The following is a 17,611-nucleotide window of genomic DNA, read 5'->3' as shown; positions in this document are numbered from 1 at the left end:
AGCAAAACAGTAAATTTTGAAAAAGTCCTGAAAGTTCTCTGCACCCTGTTTATCCAAGGCTCAACTCTAAACATCTTGTTCATACTTTGATAATACTAATAGGGCAGCCCGGGTGGCTCAGCAGTTTAGCGCCGCCTTCAGCCCGGGGCGTGATCCTGGAGACACAGGATCGAGTCCCACGTCAAGCTCCCTGCATGGAGCCTGCTTCTGCCTCTGCCTGTGTCTCTCCCTCTGTGTCTCTCATGAATAAATAAATAAAATATTTATTTATTCTCATGAATAAATAAATAAAATATTTATTTATTCTCATAAATGAATAAATAAAATATTTATTCTCATGAATAAATAAAGTATTATTTTTAAATAAAATTTAAAAAAAGATAATACTAACAGTAGTACTAGTAGTAGTAGTAAAAATGAGTACATTCTCCTAATTATTTTTTTTAAGATTTTATTTATTCATGAGATAGCAGAGACACAGACAGAGGGAGAAGCAGGCTCCATGCAAGGAACCCGATTCCATGGAGGAACCGGACTCAATCCCAGGACTCCAGGATCACACCCTGGGCTGAAGGCGGCGCTAAACCGCTGAGCCACCCACCCAGGCTGCCCCATTCTCCTAATTAATCATAAAGTACTCTGAATTATTTATCCCCTTGTTATCATTTTCTTCCTCCCAACCATGAAATTTTACATTTCTAAAGGACCCTCCACAACTCATAATAAAATACCAAGTGCATGGGAGACACTGAATCAATACTTGTTTTTATTAAATTAAATATATCTGATAGAGCGCCTTTGACTAGCTCATTAGTAATGAAGTCTGGTGAGTTTCCATGTGAAGAGCGAGCTGGGATATGTCACTCTGTATTGTCAAACACAATACTGTCCCTCTGGAAAAATGCTGTTGGTTTTGTGTGATTCATTGATAAACTCAAAGGATGATGTGACCATCTGTTTTCTGTAGCTCCTGAGGAAAGTAGAAAAGGATTGGCCCTGAGCTGAGACTGAGGAGAAGGGCGTAGATAAAAGGCATGTTCACCGATGAGGTTGTTTAGCAATTGCCTAGATTATCCAGGAGCTCTGCCCTCGTGTTCCCCAGAGTCTTCAGAACAAGGAGCGTTGTCTTTGATGGAGGTGATGGCCATAGCCTTCCCTGGATGACCTCTCTGCGCTGGTTCCCATTCTGTGTTTTTAATTCAGATTTTCCCCCCTTTATCCTTTATATATATATAAAAGCCCCCATTCTTTGTAATTATATATATAATTACAAAGAAAATATGTTCATTTAAAAAATCTGAGATTTCAGAAATTTATAGAGTAAAAATGGAATATGAAGGATATATATATTATATTATATATATAATTACAAAGAAAATATGTTCATTTAAAAAATCTGAGATTTCAGAAATTTATAGAGTAAAAATGGAACCTCTGCTCCAGTTTTTTTCCTCAGAGCTAACCACCTGTAATTGGTTGCTGTATGTCTTTCTCCCGTGCTTCTTACTTTAAATATAGACAAATATATACATGTACATGTATACATTTTATAAAAATGTGACGATAGCTTCCATCCTGTCCATTATAATTTTCCTCTCATTATTGTGTGTAGGTCTTGTCCTTTCTAACGGTTATGTAGAATTTCTTTGTATAGATATAGCATCATTTTTTAATTACAGCTGCTGCCACGCAGTTCAATTCACTATTAAATATAATGCTGTAAATGTCGTCATGCTATACTGAAAGTGCGGCAGGAATATGTGTTGTTCAGACCCCAGCAGATCTTTTTACTGTACTTTTCTTCACTTTTGGGATTAAGTAATACTTGGTCCCTGGTGGGTTTGATTTTTGTTTTGTTTTTAATACACCATTGAATTCCCTGTGTTGCAGTGCTATATGCATTCACTTGAGTTCACCTCTGCTTATTTTTTACACATTCCACAACACATAACTTAAAAAAAATTGAAGTATAATTGATGCATAATATCTTATGATGAGTTTCAGGTGTACAGTGTGTAACTTTCATATGTGTGCTCTAATGTGATCTTGCTAAACGTTCATGTATTTTTCTGGCACTTTAGCCCCTGTTTTTAAATTGCCATTTGCACTTTGGCAGAAGTTACTTTGAAACTGATGACGGCAAGTTTTCTGAATTGGTTTATTCTTACCAAGCGTCTTTCCGTGATCCTTGAAGTGTGGAGGCCATGGGGGTTTCATTTTTAAGGCCAGTATGTTGCTGTTTTAAATTATACTGCAAACTCCAAACATATGGGGTTTTTCATCTATCCTTCGATTGCACATGTCCCTGAATATCATAATCGTATTTTTATTTGGCCTCATGAATCTCCCTGCCCACATGATGTGATCGAGACTGATGGTGTGGTTGAAGGTTCGTTAGGGGGATCAGAGAGCATCGAGTCAGAATGTTCGCCCCCTCTAATTTCTGATTCTTTCCTCTTCCACGATACAGCCGAGCCGGCCGCTTTAATACTTGTGTAGTGCAGCCGTAGAATATCAATGGAGCTCTCCCCCTCCTCCTTATTAGGAACCAGGGGCGAGAGCAAATTGGGAATGCACTTTACAGTGTCTGCAGGAAGTTTGAAGTTTATTTATTAACACTAAATGCATCCGTCAGGCTGCAGTGATGAGATTAATCCTCATTTTTAATATTTGATTTGCAACTGATTAATCGCTTGAAACTCTTGTAGTAGTACAAATTTAGACTACTGATCTGACTGGGAAGTGTACCAGAGTGTGAATTATACAGCAGGGTGCACGAGGGGGCCAACTTCTAACTGCAGAACACCTGGAGCAGGGCTGGAGAGGGAATCCCGAACAGGTGAAAGGCACACTGGGATTCTGGTTTGTGTTTTCGAGGTTTTCTGGTGGTCACTTTAGGGGAAAGGTGGTGTTGGAGCTTGTCTGGAAATAGCTGCTGTAGAACGAGGGGAGGCTGAATTGTGTCTATGAAAGCGGGATGGAAGGGATTAGGCTGGTGATACACAGTCTCTTCTTACACGTTGCACTTTTTCCTGAAAATAGAGTTGCCATATGTAGAGTTTCATTGGCACCTTGAGGGACTGGGAATGTCTGTGATCAGAGGGAAGAAATACAGTGACTCGTTTTGTTCTTAAAAATACATTTGAGGGACGCCTGGTAGCTCAACAGTTGAGCGTCAGCTTTCAGCTCAGGGTGTGATCCTGGAGTCCCGGGATCGAGTCCTGCATCGGGCTCCCTGCATGGAGCCTGCTTCTTCCTCTCCCTGTGTCTTTGCCTCTCTCTCTCTGTGTCTCTCATGAATGAATAGATAAAGTCTTTACAAAAAAAAAAAAAAAAAGAAAGAAAGAAAGAAAAAGAAAATACATTTGAAGGCTTGCATTCTTCAGGGTTTGCAAGAATATTAGCAAAAGGCTCATGCTCATCAGGCTTCTCTGTGCTGGCGCATTATCTTGTTGGGCTTGTCAGAGTGTGAAGAATCCACAGGCCACCACGTGGGAAAACCGAAGCTGCTGAACAATCTTTCTTCTTTACGTACACACACATTTTGTGAAGAGTTTCTTTTTTTGAACAGTTTTGGGTTCACAGCAAAATTGAGAGGAAGATAGAGAGTTCCTGTATCTTCCCCACCCCCTCTTGTAAAAAAGCCTCCCCCACCCTCAGCATCCCCTACCAGGGTGGGACACCTGTTACAATTGGTGAGCCTGCATTGACATGTCCTTACCACCCAGAGTCCGTAGTGTATGTTGGGGCTCGCTCTTGGCGCTGTACATTCTGTGGGTCTGGACAAACGTGTGATGACATGCATGCATCATTGTAGGAGTGTTTAGAATGTTTGCACTGCCCTAGCAATCCTGTGTGCTCTGCCTGTTTATACTTCCCCTCAACCCCAACCCCTGACAACCACTGATCCTTTGTCTCCCTAGTTTTGTGTTTTCCAGAATGTCTTATAGTTGGAATCATAGAGGATGTAACCTTTCAGATTGATTTCTTTCACGTAGTCCTACGCATTTAAGGTGCCTCCATATTTTTTCATGGCTCGATAACTCATTCCTTCTTTTCGGTTAGTTGTTTGATGGCACATTCCTTTTTTACACTGAATAATATTCTACTGTCTGGAGGTACCACAGGTTATTTATCCATTTATCTACTGAAGGACATCTTGGTTCCTTCCATGATGTGGTGGCTACAAATAAAGCTGCCATAAACATCTGTGCAGAGTTTTGTGTGGACATAATTTTTCACCTCCTTCGGGTGAATACCAAGGAGTGTGATTGCTGATACTATGGTAACAGTATGTTTAGTTTTGCAAGAAACCTCCAAACTGGCTTCCAAACTGGGTATACTGCTTTTCATTCCTATGAGCAATGAATAAGAGTTCCTGTTGCCGGACGCCTGGGTGGCCCAGTAGTTGAGCATCTGCCTTCAGCTCAGGGCGTGATCCTGGGATTCCAGGATTGAGTCCCTATTGGGCTCCTTGCATCATGGAGCCTTCTGCCTCTGCATCTCTCTCTCTTTGCCTTTGTGCCTCTCATGAATAAGTATATAAAATCTTAAAACAAAACAAAACAAAAAACGAATTCCTGCTGTTTCACATCCTTGCCAGCAGTTGAACTTGTCAGAATTCTAGACTGTGACCATTCTAACAGGTGTCTTCTTGTTTTGATTTGCATTTCCATGACAACACATGATGTGGAGCACCTTTTCATTTGCTTATTTGCCTTCTGATGTGTTTGTTAAGGTCTTTGGTCCATTGTTAATTGGGTTGTTTTCTTATCATTGAGTTTTTAGAATTCTTTCTTTGAGATCTCCTTTGATGTGATTATTGCTTGAGTCTTCAGCATCAACTTTTGCTCTACTCTTGAGCTCTTAAGTCTATCCTTTAAAAAAAATTTTTTTAGGGGGATCCCTGGGTGGTGCAGCAGTTTAGCACCTGCCTTTGGCCCAGGGTGCGATCCTGGAGACCTGGGATCGAATCCCACGTCGGGCTCCCGGGTGCATGGAGCCTGCTTCTCCCTCTGCCTATGTCTCTGCCTCTCTCTCTCTCTCTCTCTCTCTCTCTCTCTCTATGTGACTATCATAAATTAATAAAAATTAAAAAAAATTAATAAATAAAAGTTTTTTTTAGGGGATCCCTGGGTGGCTCAGCGGTTTGGTGCCTGCCTTCAGCCTAGGGTGTGATCCTGGAGTCCTGGGATCAAGTCCTGCATCGGGCTCCCTGCGTGGAGCCTGCTTCTCCCTCTGCCTTTGTCTCTACCTTTCTCTCTCTCTCTCTCTGTGTCTCTCATGAATAAAAAAATAAAATCTTTAAAAAAATAATTTTTTTTTGGTAATCTCTGCACAACCCAACATGGGGCTCAAACTCACCACCCTGACCTCAAAAGTTGCACACTCTTCCGAGTGAGCTAGCCAGATGCCCTTCTAAGTCTATCCTTATTGAGTTACAATGTGTGTAGATATGAGGTGTGTTGATATTGAGTTACAATGTGTGTAGATATGAGGTGACCCCACAGGTAAAGCATTTCCCCATTTTGCTAATGAGAAGAATGGGGGGGAGCTTGTATTTTGCCAGCTTGAATAAAAAGCCTTTAGGAATATATATGAGATAGGGAATGCCTATTTACAATGTTTTATTAATTTAATTTTATATTATATAAAATATTAGAATTATTTCATTTTTCTGACCTTGATCGCGGGGTCGTTGGAGTTACCCAGGCTCCAGCACTTAAGATAAACGTAATTCAGATTGTTGGTGACCATTGGGTACGTATACTTGTGCCTATGGGGTTTGTCCTTGGATGTTACATAGACAGAAAGAATGATGAAAAGCTAACTGCCTTCCGGAATAAAAGTTTGTTGTTTAGAAGGGAACTGAGACCCAATGAAGAAGTCACCTGGAAGTAAAGGCCGTGACTAAATTACAGAATGTTCACATTTTAAAAGTTAGGAGAGAAATAAAAGCACATTAATTATTTTTTTAAAAATTCCATTTTTTAACAGTGTGCACCTGTGGCTCACTAGCAGGGAGAAGAGTAGAGCTTGCCTTTGCAGGTCTGATGGCCATTGTTGCAGAGGTGACCAGCGCTGGAAGCTCCCTAAGAGTTCCTGTTCAAGATCCTTACATTACACATAAGGAAAATGAGGCTCAGTGTAGGCACAGAGCAGACTGTGGCAGAGGCAGACTTGAATTCATGCTTATTTTTCTTTTTTTAAAATATTTTATTTATTCATTAGAGACAGGGGGAGAGAGAGAGAGAGAGAGAGAGAGAGAGACAGAGACACACAGAGACACAGGCAGAGGGAGAAGCAGGCTCCATGCAGGGAGCCTGATGTGGGACTCGATCCCCAGACTCCAGGATCACGTCCTGGGCCCAAGGCAGGGGGCTCAGCTAAGCCGCTGAGCTACCCAGGGATTCCCCATGCTTGTTTTTTTTAAAATGGGGCAAGAGTATTTCTGGAGGTTGTAAATATCCAGGATAACCTGAAACCAGGGGCTGGGCTAAGTATGGTGTTCTCAAATGAATCCTCAATTTAGCCTGAATATTTGGTGGTAAAACATAAGTGGTCAAAGTATAAACACTCTTTAAACATTTTTACATAGAACCGGACATGGATTACTCTAGTGTACCATGCAAAGTCATATGAATTTTAAGATAAAATATGAGGCATCAGGAAATTTGAGGCAATTATTTTAGGTTTTACCTCCAGATCCCTTCAGAGAATTCATTTATTGTCTGGTCATATAAGGGATAAAATCATGAGAAATATTTTGGAATATCTGCAGTATACCATTAAGAATGGTCTAAAGATGTTCTTCCATTTGTAAAATCCAATTAAGGAACTTTGGGGTTTTTTAAATTTAAATTTTAGTTAACATACAGTGCAATATTGATTTCTGGAGTAGAATTCAGTGACTTACAAACTTACATTCACTTACATACAAGAATTTACTTATGTTCAACACCCAGTGCTCATCACATCAAGTGCCCTCTTTAGTACCCATCACCCATCTAACTCATCCCCTACCAACCTCCCTCTATCAGCCCTCAGTTTGTTCTCTATTGTTAAGAGCCACTTGTGGCTTGTTTCTCTCTCTCCTTTTTTTTTTTTCTTTTCCCCTTTCCCATATGCTCATCTGTTTTCTTTCTTAAATTCCACATATGGTATTTCTTTCTCTAACAGACTTATTTCACTTAGCATAATGCCCTCTAGTTCCATCCATGTTGTTGCAAATGGCAGGATTTCATTCTTTTTGATGGCAGAGTAATAGTCGTGTGTGTGTGTGTGTGTGTGTGTGTGTGTGTGTGTATGTATATATGCTACATCTTTTTTATCCATTCATCAGTCAGTGAACATTTGGGCTCTCTCTCCATAGTTTGGCTATTGTTGATAATTCTACTATAAACATTAAGGTGCATGTACCCCTTCGGGTCTGTATTTTTGTATCGTTGGGGTTAACTACCTAGTAGTGCAATTGCTAGATCATAAAGTAGTATTTTTTTTAACTTTTGAGGAACCTCCAAACTGTTCTTCAGAGTGGCTGTAGCAGTTTACATTCCCACCCACAATGCATGAGGATTCCCCTTTCTCCACATCCTTGCCAACACCTATGGTTTTTTGTGTTGTTAATTTTAGCCATTCTGACAGGTGTGAGTTCATATCTCATCATGGTTTTGATTTGTATTTCCCTGATGGATGAAAGTTCTAAATGTGAGACAGGAGACCATCAAAATCCTAGAGGAGAACATAGGCAGAAGCCTCTTTGACCTCAGCCATAGCAACTTCTTACTAGACACATCACCACAAGCAAGGGAAGCAAAAGCAAAAATGGACTATTGGGACTTCATCAAGATAAAAAGCTTCTGCACAGCAAAGGAAACAACCAACAAAACTAAAAGGCAGCCTATGGAATGGGAGAAGATATTTGCAAACGATGTATCTGATAAAGGGTTAGTCTCTGTAAAGAACTTATCAAACTCAACACCCAAAAAAACAAATAACCCAGTTAAGAAATGGGCAGAAGAAATGAATAGATACTTTTTCCAAAGAACACATCCACATGACTAACAGACGCATGAAAACATAGATACTCAATTAAGGAACTTTGATCCAATGTGAACAAAGAATCCTGCAAGCCTAAGTAAAAGTTCAATCCTGCCTGCCACCAACAGATGGCAGTAGGAGTCATCTAGGTGATGCCCTGTTGGGCTTGGACACAAGTATTCTTTAGCACCTGCCTTCTCAGAACCCATCTAACACATCAAATGAGAAGCTGGGATAGAAGAAAACAATTTTTCATTCTTGATCACAGCCTAGTGGTATCTCACTTAAGATCAATAGATTCCATTCTTCTGTAATTCCATACTCACCCAGAAAGTTGGAATAATTTTGTTAACACTTTAATATTAAGTTGCCCTGCCCTTCCTAGAGTGTACTGGTAGTACATATTTAAAAGGGTGATTTGAAATTACAGCTATAGATCTGTTTACTGCGTGATCAGTTTCTCATAAGTTGATTTAGTGTTATCAGGTCATCTCATTTAATTGATAACATACAATTTCTGGGCAGAAGGCTATATCATGAACTCCTAATCCAGGAAATTTCCCACTGTCCCCTGAGACGCCCTTCCGTTCAACATTCTTGTAAGGAATTTTTTCCCTCTCCTTCTTGAAGAATAGTTATTCTCATTTTTGCTTAAACAACTCCAGACACTTTCCAATGTAACCATTTTCATTTCATTTTTACAAACAGGCATGTAAAGTAGAAGTGATCTGAACTGATGTAACCTGCAGATTATTCACAAATTGGTAAAAGCAAAGGAAAATGTCTTCTTTTAAGCTGTTGCTTTGGGTCATCAGCAATTTTCTCATTTTGGGCTTAACTAGTATATACAGGTATTGCAATGATGGTTTGATTCTCTAAAGTTCTTACTTGTCATGGAATGAATTCTGTCCAGTTGGGAATTGGATGTGGGATTTTCAGATGAAGACCTGCATATCTAGGGTATAGAAAATTTCCATGTTTTTCTTTTACATTTTATTACATAAATAACACAAATGCAGTTCATGAATCTGAAAGCATGAACACATTTTCTGGTGTCACTTCAAGTCATAGATTTCTAGTGAATACACATTATGGTGATCCTGGTTTGGGAGATTTTCTTTTTCTCATGGATGCAGCAAACATTTTGCCTAATCCCATTTCTCATTTGGGATTAAGTTTTTACTCTCTTCAATGTGAAGTGGAAATCAGCCTTTTCCTAGCAGTGATTCTGCACTGGATTGGGTCTACAAGGAATAGATTGTATTTCTGTCAAGGATCTGTCCTTGGCAAGATTGTTGCATAGTCATATAAAGATTGGAGTTGTACATACTTCTTCCTTTGAGGATTTGGGCTGCTGTGTGCAGTGTGGAATGGAAGCCTGTCAAGGAGAAAAGCGACGGGTGTCACGTGATTTCACAAAATGGATTGTTAGCCGGCTGTGGAGAGGTCTTACATATAGTCTAGCCTTGTCCATTCAATTTATAGATAAGGGATTTGAGGCACAGAAAAGGCGAGTAATTTCCCAAGATGACGTGACTAATTGGTGTTCAGCTGTTTCCCCTAATAGTTTTTCCAGGACTATTATCCTGGGCCCCTATAAATTCTGATTTTCTGAATCAGTGGTAGAGCCTGGCATCTGCATTTTTAATCTTATTTTTGAATGTATCCTTTAGGCATTTCTAATATATAGCCAGATTTTGGAATTCCTCTACTCTATTTCTCTAAATTTTTATAGAAGTAGTTCTCAACCAGGGATGATTTTTGGTCCAGAGGGGATTTTGGCAAACTCATATGAATGAGTTTGCTTCTTACTGGAGACACTTAATTGTTACAAATGGGAATTGCTAGGGCGCCTGAGTGGCTCAGTCACTTAGGCATCTGATTCTGGATTTCAGCTCAGGTTGTGACCTTAAGATTCAGGCTCTGTAGGAGCCCTGCATCAGGCTCTGTGCTCAACACAGAGTCTGTTTGACATCCTCTCTTTCTCCCTCTCTCTCTGCCCATTTCTCCCCATGTTCTCTCTCTCTCTCTCTCTCTCTCTCTCTCTCTCACATAATTAAATAAATCTTTTTTTAAAAAAATGGGACTTGCTCCTGATACCTACTTGGTTGAGGCCAGAGATATGTTAAACATATGTAACACATAGCATTGCAGAGCAGGGAATTACCTAGCCCCAAATCCCAGTGGTGCAGAGATGGAGAAGCACCTGACTTATAGTCCCAGAGTTCTCAAACTCCAGATCAAATTTTAGTTCACTCCAGCTCTGTGACAAGTTGTGTAATTTTTTAAAGCTTAGTCTTCACGTCTGTAAAATGGGAATATTAACAGGATATGTCACAGGGTTATGAGGAGTTAAGTGTAATGGAGTATTGGAAAGTACTTAGAGGAATGTGCATGGCTGATGGTTAATTCTCAATAAACATTAGGTGTTATAATTAACTCTCATTACAGTCTGACTTTCAGTTTTTTCTTAAAGATTTTATTTATTTATTTTGAGAAGGAGAGAGAGAGAGAGAGAGAGAGAGAGAGAGAGAGAGAGAGACCGAGCACTAGCAGAGGGGAAGGGCAGAGGAGGGAGGGAGAAACAGACTCCCCACTGAGCAGGAATCCTAACATGGGACTCAATCCCAGGACTCTGAGATCATGACCTGAGCTGAAAGGCAGACTCTTAACCAACTGAGCCATCCAGAAGCCCCTGACTTTTTCAGTTTTGATGTATGATAAGATGTGGCTAAGAACAGTGAATGAATAGCTTCCAAAGGTAGAAAGTTACTAAAAGTACTTTGACACGTTCTAAGGGCTGATACATGTTTGTTGATTTTTATTAATTTGAAAAAGATGTAAATGTAGGTGTGGCTTGGGTTTTTTGTGTATGTGTAGTAGGAGAGATGAACAGCAAATACAGCTTCAAGGCAATGGCTGTATTTGTCCACATTAGCTGAGATTTCTGGGCACAGGGAATAAGATCAGACAAGCTCTAGTGGCTCCAAGGAAAGCAGTGCCCACTAACTATTTGGTGCCAGATTCCTACTCGTTCTTCCTTTCCTGTGAAATGAGTAGGAGGTAATGGTGCAGGTGAAATGGGGTGAGTTTGGGTCTTACTTCAGCTATTATTTTTGCAAAAAATCATAGCTAGGTTGTATGCTCCTTAGGCGGGCAAGGCCCTTCACCATGCTTTTTTTGTAGCCCCAGTGACAACACCTGTGTCACACTTGTTGCTGGCACCCCATAAACATTTGCAATTTGGAGCAACCTCAGATTTTTCATGTAATCTATATCAAAGCCAGGAATTCAAGATTCAGTCTCTTTGGGGGCACCGGGCTGGCTCAGTCACTAGAACATGCAACTCTTGATCTAGGGGCCACGAATTTGAGCCCCATGTTGGGTGTAGAGTTTACTTAAAAAAAAAAAAAGATTCAGTCTCTGGTTGAGTCACACTTAAAAAAATCGTAGTAATGATAATAATGATGGCAAACACATTTGTATATATGCCTGCCCATATACACGTGTATATGTACACACTTAACACGTGTGTGTGTGTGTGATATGTCATAAATTTTTAACAACTGACTCTCAATGTTTAACAACTGCCTGTGGCTTTGGTGAACAATGGCTGATATCAGTGAAGATGGAATTGGGAAGGATTTGGATCTCATGAGACAGTATGAGCCAGCTCTGGCAACATGACTGCTTAATAGTGCTTGCATGTGCCAGGTACTGTGCCAAGTGGTAAGTGCTTTAAATGCTCATTTAAATTTCATGTCAACCCTTTGGAGGTAGATGTACTATTAACATCTCCATTTTGCACATGAAAAACCTGAGGCACAGAGAATTTAAGCAAGCAGCCCAGGTCACACTGAGTGAATGGGAGAGTTGGGATGGGGATCCAGGCAACCTGGGATCAGAATTTATATTGTATTTCAACATTATAGCATTATTACTTTAAAATCTCTGTTACTAATTAAAATTTTCCATGAGTGCCCCAAATTACTTATCCACCCCCTTTTTTTTTTTTTTTAAAGATTTTATTTACTTATTTGAGAGAGAGCAGAGCTAGAGAGAGACAGCACAAGTGGGCTAGCAGGGAGGGTGGTAAGGCGGGGGCGGGGGGAGGACAGAGGCAGAGGGAGAAGCAGACTCCTTGCTGAGCAGGGACCTCGATGTGGGGCTCCATCCCAGTACCCCAGGATCATGACCTGAGCTGAAGGCAGATGCCTCACCAACTGAGCCTCCCGGGTGTCCCCCTGAAATTACTTCTGAAAATTCACTCCTTCCTCCTGGCTCTCTCTCTTCTCCCACACATGCAGTCCTTCCCTCCCCTGCATCACACTCCTCCTGCAAGAATGTCTCCAGTGGCCTCAGAAAGTATAATTAAGTTTTATCTTCTGGCTGCGTTTCTCACAGGAATCGGCCACCGTGGAATTCTGATGAATCAGACTCTTCTCCCTGTTACATTTGTTCATTTTCTTCAAACTACATCGAAGCATGCCCCTCGTGTCAGCCCAGCCAGCACATATACCTGCATACCCTGGTCTCACTTAATCCATTTTTGAATTGATACCTGAAGTCTAGCTCCATGCTCCCTTCTTCCTAGAGGCCCTTCTAATATCACCAAATAATTGAGATAAAGGCCTTTTGAAAATGAAAATGTCACAATTTGAAGACTTTTCTCCTCTCTTCTCCTACTTTTTTCTCCTACTTTTTCTTGTAGGGAGAAGGAAGCCGTTTTTACTCACTGTGAACAAACAAGACACAGTTATTTTTATTGGATCAGAACATTCTTTTCTCATGCTTGTCCCTTTCAATGGGATAATTGTAGGTGATTCTAAAAGGCTTAACTGGGTCCTCTGGTCTAGTTCGGGATGGATATTGTTGTGCAGAAGCGTTTCATGAGGCCCAGTGTGCATCTCCTCCTAACGATGGCTCTTACTCGTGGTCATGCAGCAAATGGTGCAGTTTTTGAATTTCCAGTGGTGGGGGCAAAAGCTGTGTGGTGATTGATCTGGAATGCCCCCTCATACTGAAGAAGCGAGAGTGAGGATCTGTCAGTGCACTGAAGGAACATAGTGCTGGATTGTTCTGTCTTTCCCTGTGGCCTCAGCCACCAAGATATTCAAATATTTCTCAACATTGTTCCCTGGAATTTATAGGCGTTTAAAAGAAATCCATCGTCAACTCGGTCAGGGAACTGCTCACTGAAACGTATTTTCGGCATGTTTCATTCCTCTCTTCCCTTCCGGGTTTCTCAGAGCTTCTATTACAGTAATATGTGATTGAATGTCTACAAAGTTTTATCCAGTCTTTTCCAGACTCACCTGCCATAGAATTTTTTTTAAAAAAAAGCATTTTACGTGACCTGTGTTCAGCTGAGTAGCCTCTGGGAATTCTATATTAGAGATACACATTGTTGGACGTTTGGGGATGACCCTAAGATCCCACCTGGAGCCAGTCTTTGTTCTCTTAAGAAATTCTATTTCCAACTCACTATTCATAATCATGTGATTGTCTCTGATTATCTTTCGTTTCTTTTCTTTTTTTTTAATACTTTATTTATTTATTCATGAGACACACAGAGATGAGAAGCAGGCTTCCCATGGGGAGTCTGATGCAGGACTTGATCCCAGGACTCTGATCACGACCTGAGCAGGTGCTCAACCACTGAGCCACCCAAGTACCCCTCTGATTATCTTTCATTGCTAAACATTTTTCTAGATACTCAATGCTAAAACATTGCTCTGGTTAGCAATGTGATAGTTTGTGGTAAACATACACACAAATAGAAAGTTTCAAAGACGTGGGAAATTAAAATTTAAGGACAGTGATAGAGAGTCAGTGACAAACCCCTACTGTGTATTGATCAGCACAATTACTGTCACTATAGTCAGTTATAGAAAGGCTTCTGCCTCAGTGGGTAGACTTCTGGCTAGAATATGTGTGATGTTACTTTTTGAATAACCATATGAAGGGTGATTGGAAATTTTTTTTGTCTAATGGTTTAGGGAAATTATTGCCTATAAGCAAAAATATAAACCAAATCATTGTACAGCACGAGCACTGTAGGACTGTGGGCCCCTCTCCATGCCATACAAATCAAATTTGAGGTGATGCCAAAAGTGAGGATGGATAGTTAAGTTTTGTGAGAGAACATCATGTATCACAATGATTAATTAAACACAGGTTTATGGATGAAGAGCTTTAAAACATTGTTTTCTAGGTTCCACTGCTGAAAAGTTTAATTCAGGAGCTATGAAGTGAAACCCAGAAATATGGGATTTCTAAGAGTAATCCAGGTACAATGTCTTTATTCACTCTGTAGAGTTGTCATGCATGCTGAATTAGCAGATTCTGAGCCATTGTTCCAAGGGGTAATAGGGGCATAACATTTTCATCATTCACTCAGTACATAATCTTGTTTTATTGTGGTTCTATTTCAGATACTTTATTTAATATCTATTCCTTTACAAATCATATATGTAGTATATCTTTAAAATAAAACAGTGAATGAGAAAGATTTAACATTTTCCTGACCCGGGTAATGTGACTATAAATGTCTTTGGCTCTTAGTCACAAAAGAACAGGGACCACTGTGATTATATATATATATATATATTTATTATTTATTTATTTATTTGGTTGTCATCTCAAGAATCCACATATTCAGCCACTTTTCTGATTTTTTTTTTTCCCCATAGCTTTATCCTTCATCCAATGTGTGATCTTTAGCACTTTATGGATTGGCCACATGTATAGATTGATGAATTTTCTCTTCCTTTTTCTGGTGTACCATCCTGTTGGTTTATTTACATTGATGCCTTGGCCAACAGCACTTTAATGTATGCCTGAACAAAGCTTATCTTTTGTGTGTTTTCTATGTAAGGAAAACACAGCCTTCTCGCACATAGGAATACTAGACAGCACTTTCGTGCTTGATGGTCATCTAAAATAGAGAAATCACCCAAACACAAACATGTGAAAATATGGCAGTAAATAGACCATGAAAAGGGCACTTGTTTATACATCAAGAGTAAAAGATGAGGGCAGCATGGTGGCGCAGCGGTTTAGCGCCGCCTGCGGCCCAGGGCATGATCCTGGAGATCCTGGATCAAGACCCACGTTAGGCTCTCTGCATGGAGCCTGCTTCTCCCTCTGCCTGTGTCTCTGCCTCTCTCTGTGTCTCTGTGAATAAATAAATAAATAATCTTTAAAAAAAAAAAAGAGTGAAAGATGAGGCCGAGCATCACCCTATTTGGTCCCTTCTGATAACATGCACATTGGGTGACCAGAATATCTCACCAGTCTATGCATGTCTGCAAATACATGTCTGCAGAAGTGTGGCGAGTGTTAACTTTCAGTTTACAAATACATTGCAGGGGCAGCCCAGGTGGCTCAGTGGTTTAGCACTGCCTTCAGCCTGGGGTATGATCCTGGAGACTAGGGATCAAGTCTCACGTCGGGCTCCCTGTATGGAGCCTGCTTCTCCCTCTGCCTGTATCTCTGCCTCTCTCTCTCTCTCTCTCTCTCTCTCTTTCTCTCTGTCTCTCTCTGTGTCTCATGAATAAGTAAATAAAATCTTAAAAAAAAATACATTGCAGAGGGGAAGTAAGTTTGTAAATGCATACTCCATGAATAATGAGGATCGACTGTGTGTCTACGTATGAAGCTTGATTTGGGAGCCACTATAGAGTGGTAAAATTTAAATCCCTCTTCTGCTTAATGGTGCTGTGACCTTGGACATGTTATTTAATATCTCTTAACCTCAGTTTTTTTGTCTGTAAAACGTGGCAATATTAGATGTTCCCTAATAGGATCATAATGAGCATTAAATGTGAAAATGGTCTTAGAATAATAGATTATGTATATATGTACTCAGTAAATGTTACCTTTTGTGTTATTGGTGGTGATAATGATATTACCTTTGTTTTCTCTTCCTTGTAGTGCAAAATGCAGTAATTCCTTGGCAGGGCTATTGTGAACCTTCCATGACATACCACAGGTGATGGCATCTGGTCAGTTCTAAAACCCAACACAATTGGGAACTGTGGGAATGTCATGGAGCAGGATAAATGTAGTCCACCGTTTTCCTGACAGTCATTGTTACCACATAGTTGGAATTTTTGTTTTTTCACAGACCCCTTCCTGCACTGTTTGGCATATTATAGTTCTTGTTCACTGTAATTAGTCTTTACTTTGGGCCAGTGGTTCACAGTGGAAGTCATTTTGATGCTTAGGGGGCATCTGGCAATGTCTGGAGGGCTTTTTAGGTTTTCTCAACTGGAGAAGGTACAACTGGCATGTAGTAGACAGAAGCCAGGATGCTGCCAAGCATACTACACAGTATAGGACAGGATGGCCGTGCACAGCAAAGAACTGTCCAGCTGAAAATGTCGGCAATGTCAGTGTGAAAAACCCTCAACCAAACTGAAAGCTCCCTGAAGGCAGCAGGCACTGTGACTTATACTTCTGAGCCTTGGCCCAGGAACGGGTACTAACCTGGCCCATAGCAGATACCTCTTGAATGAAAGAAGCTTCACATGCCTCCCCTTTTTGGTTGGCATGTCAGCAGATTGGCTTCATGGCCTCCAAATGTTCAGATTCAGTCTTCAGTTCATCTCTTCCTTCCTGATTTATTGTTTTAAAATTTTCAGTTGTGCCATATTTCAAAAACAAGGGGGGAAGTAACCCCCTAGAAAACAGTATCCCCAGGGCTCAAAATATGGTCTGAGGACAGGTGCCAGTCTGCAAACTGTTACCAGTCCAGAAGGAGGCCCATAGAGAAAATGGGAGTAAGAGTTGAGACATTTTTATAGCAATTGCCCAATGCTGTGGTCTTTGTTTTATATATAAAAGTATCAGTCTGCAGCGATGTGGAAGTTAAAGGCCCTCGTCCTTCACCTCCAGTACTCTGAGAAGCACAGATAACCAACTCAAGACTGCCACTTCCCAGATTTCACAGATGTTGACATTGCTATCTTAAAGTCATTTGTATTTGCACCTGTTTCAATCTCATTCTGTCACCTTGCCTCTTATTTATTTATTTTTTAGTACAGTGGGAGAGAGGGGGGAGCAGATGGAGAGAGAGAGAAATTAAGCAGGCTCCATGCTGGGAGCCCTCCAGGGGCTCCATCTTGGGACTCTGAGATTGTGACCTGTGCTGAAAATGCTTAACCGACTGAGTCATCCAGGTGCCTGGCTCTTTTTAAAAGAAATAAAGCATCTCAGAAATATGTATTGAGCTCCCACTATGTGATCAGCATAGGTTGGTGCTCTTTGGAACAGGTTCTTCAGAACCCGGCCCTGTACCCTACTCCTCTGCTCTGCTGTTCATTCCCTGCCCTCAGTTGTCAGGGAATTTCAGGAAGTGGACAGAAAACCCATCTGCTAGAAAAACAACAAACAATACCAAACCTACCATTGGGGAGCCTGGCCAGCTCATTTGGTGGAATGATTTCGAGGTGACTTGATCTTGGGGTCGTGAGTTCGAGCCTCATGTTGGGTGTAGAGTTTACTTGAAAAAAACAAAAACCTACCATACTGACTTCTCAAACTTCTGTTTAGATCAGGAATGGGTACA

General features: G+C 40.6%; 2 protein-coding genes across 16 annotated transcripts in view; both read left to right on the top strand.

Annotated features, from left to right (window-relative positions):
- MAGI1 (membrane associated guanylate kinase, WW and PDZ domain containing 1) overlaps positions 1-17,611 on the top strand; it is a 643,927-nt gene that overhangs the window by 340,909 nt on the left and 285,407 nt on the right. The gene's annotated exons all lie outside the window — the stretch shown is intronic.
- Positions 5,644-6,223, top strand: LOC121494694 (NADH dehydrogenase [ubiquinone] 1 beta subcomplex subunit 1-like; the record flags this gene model as incomplete). Its single annotated transcript, XM_041761406.1, has 1 exon — positions 5,644-6,223. A coding segment is annotated over one exon (258 nt), but the record flags the coding sequence as incomplete, so codon positions are not given.

Source organism: Vulpes lagopus, chromosome 7, assembly GCF_018345385.1.
Source record: "Vulpes lagopus strain Blue_001 chromosome 7, ASM1834538v1, whole genome shotgun sequence".
Taxonomy (NCBI): Eukaryota; Metazoa; Chordata; class Mammalia; order Carnivora; family Canidae; genus Vulpes; species Vulpes lagopus.
Note: the sequence above shows the minus strand (reverse complement) of the source record. Positions and strands in the feature narration are given on the sequence as shown.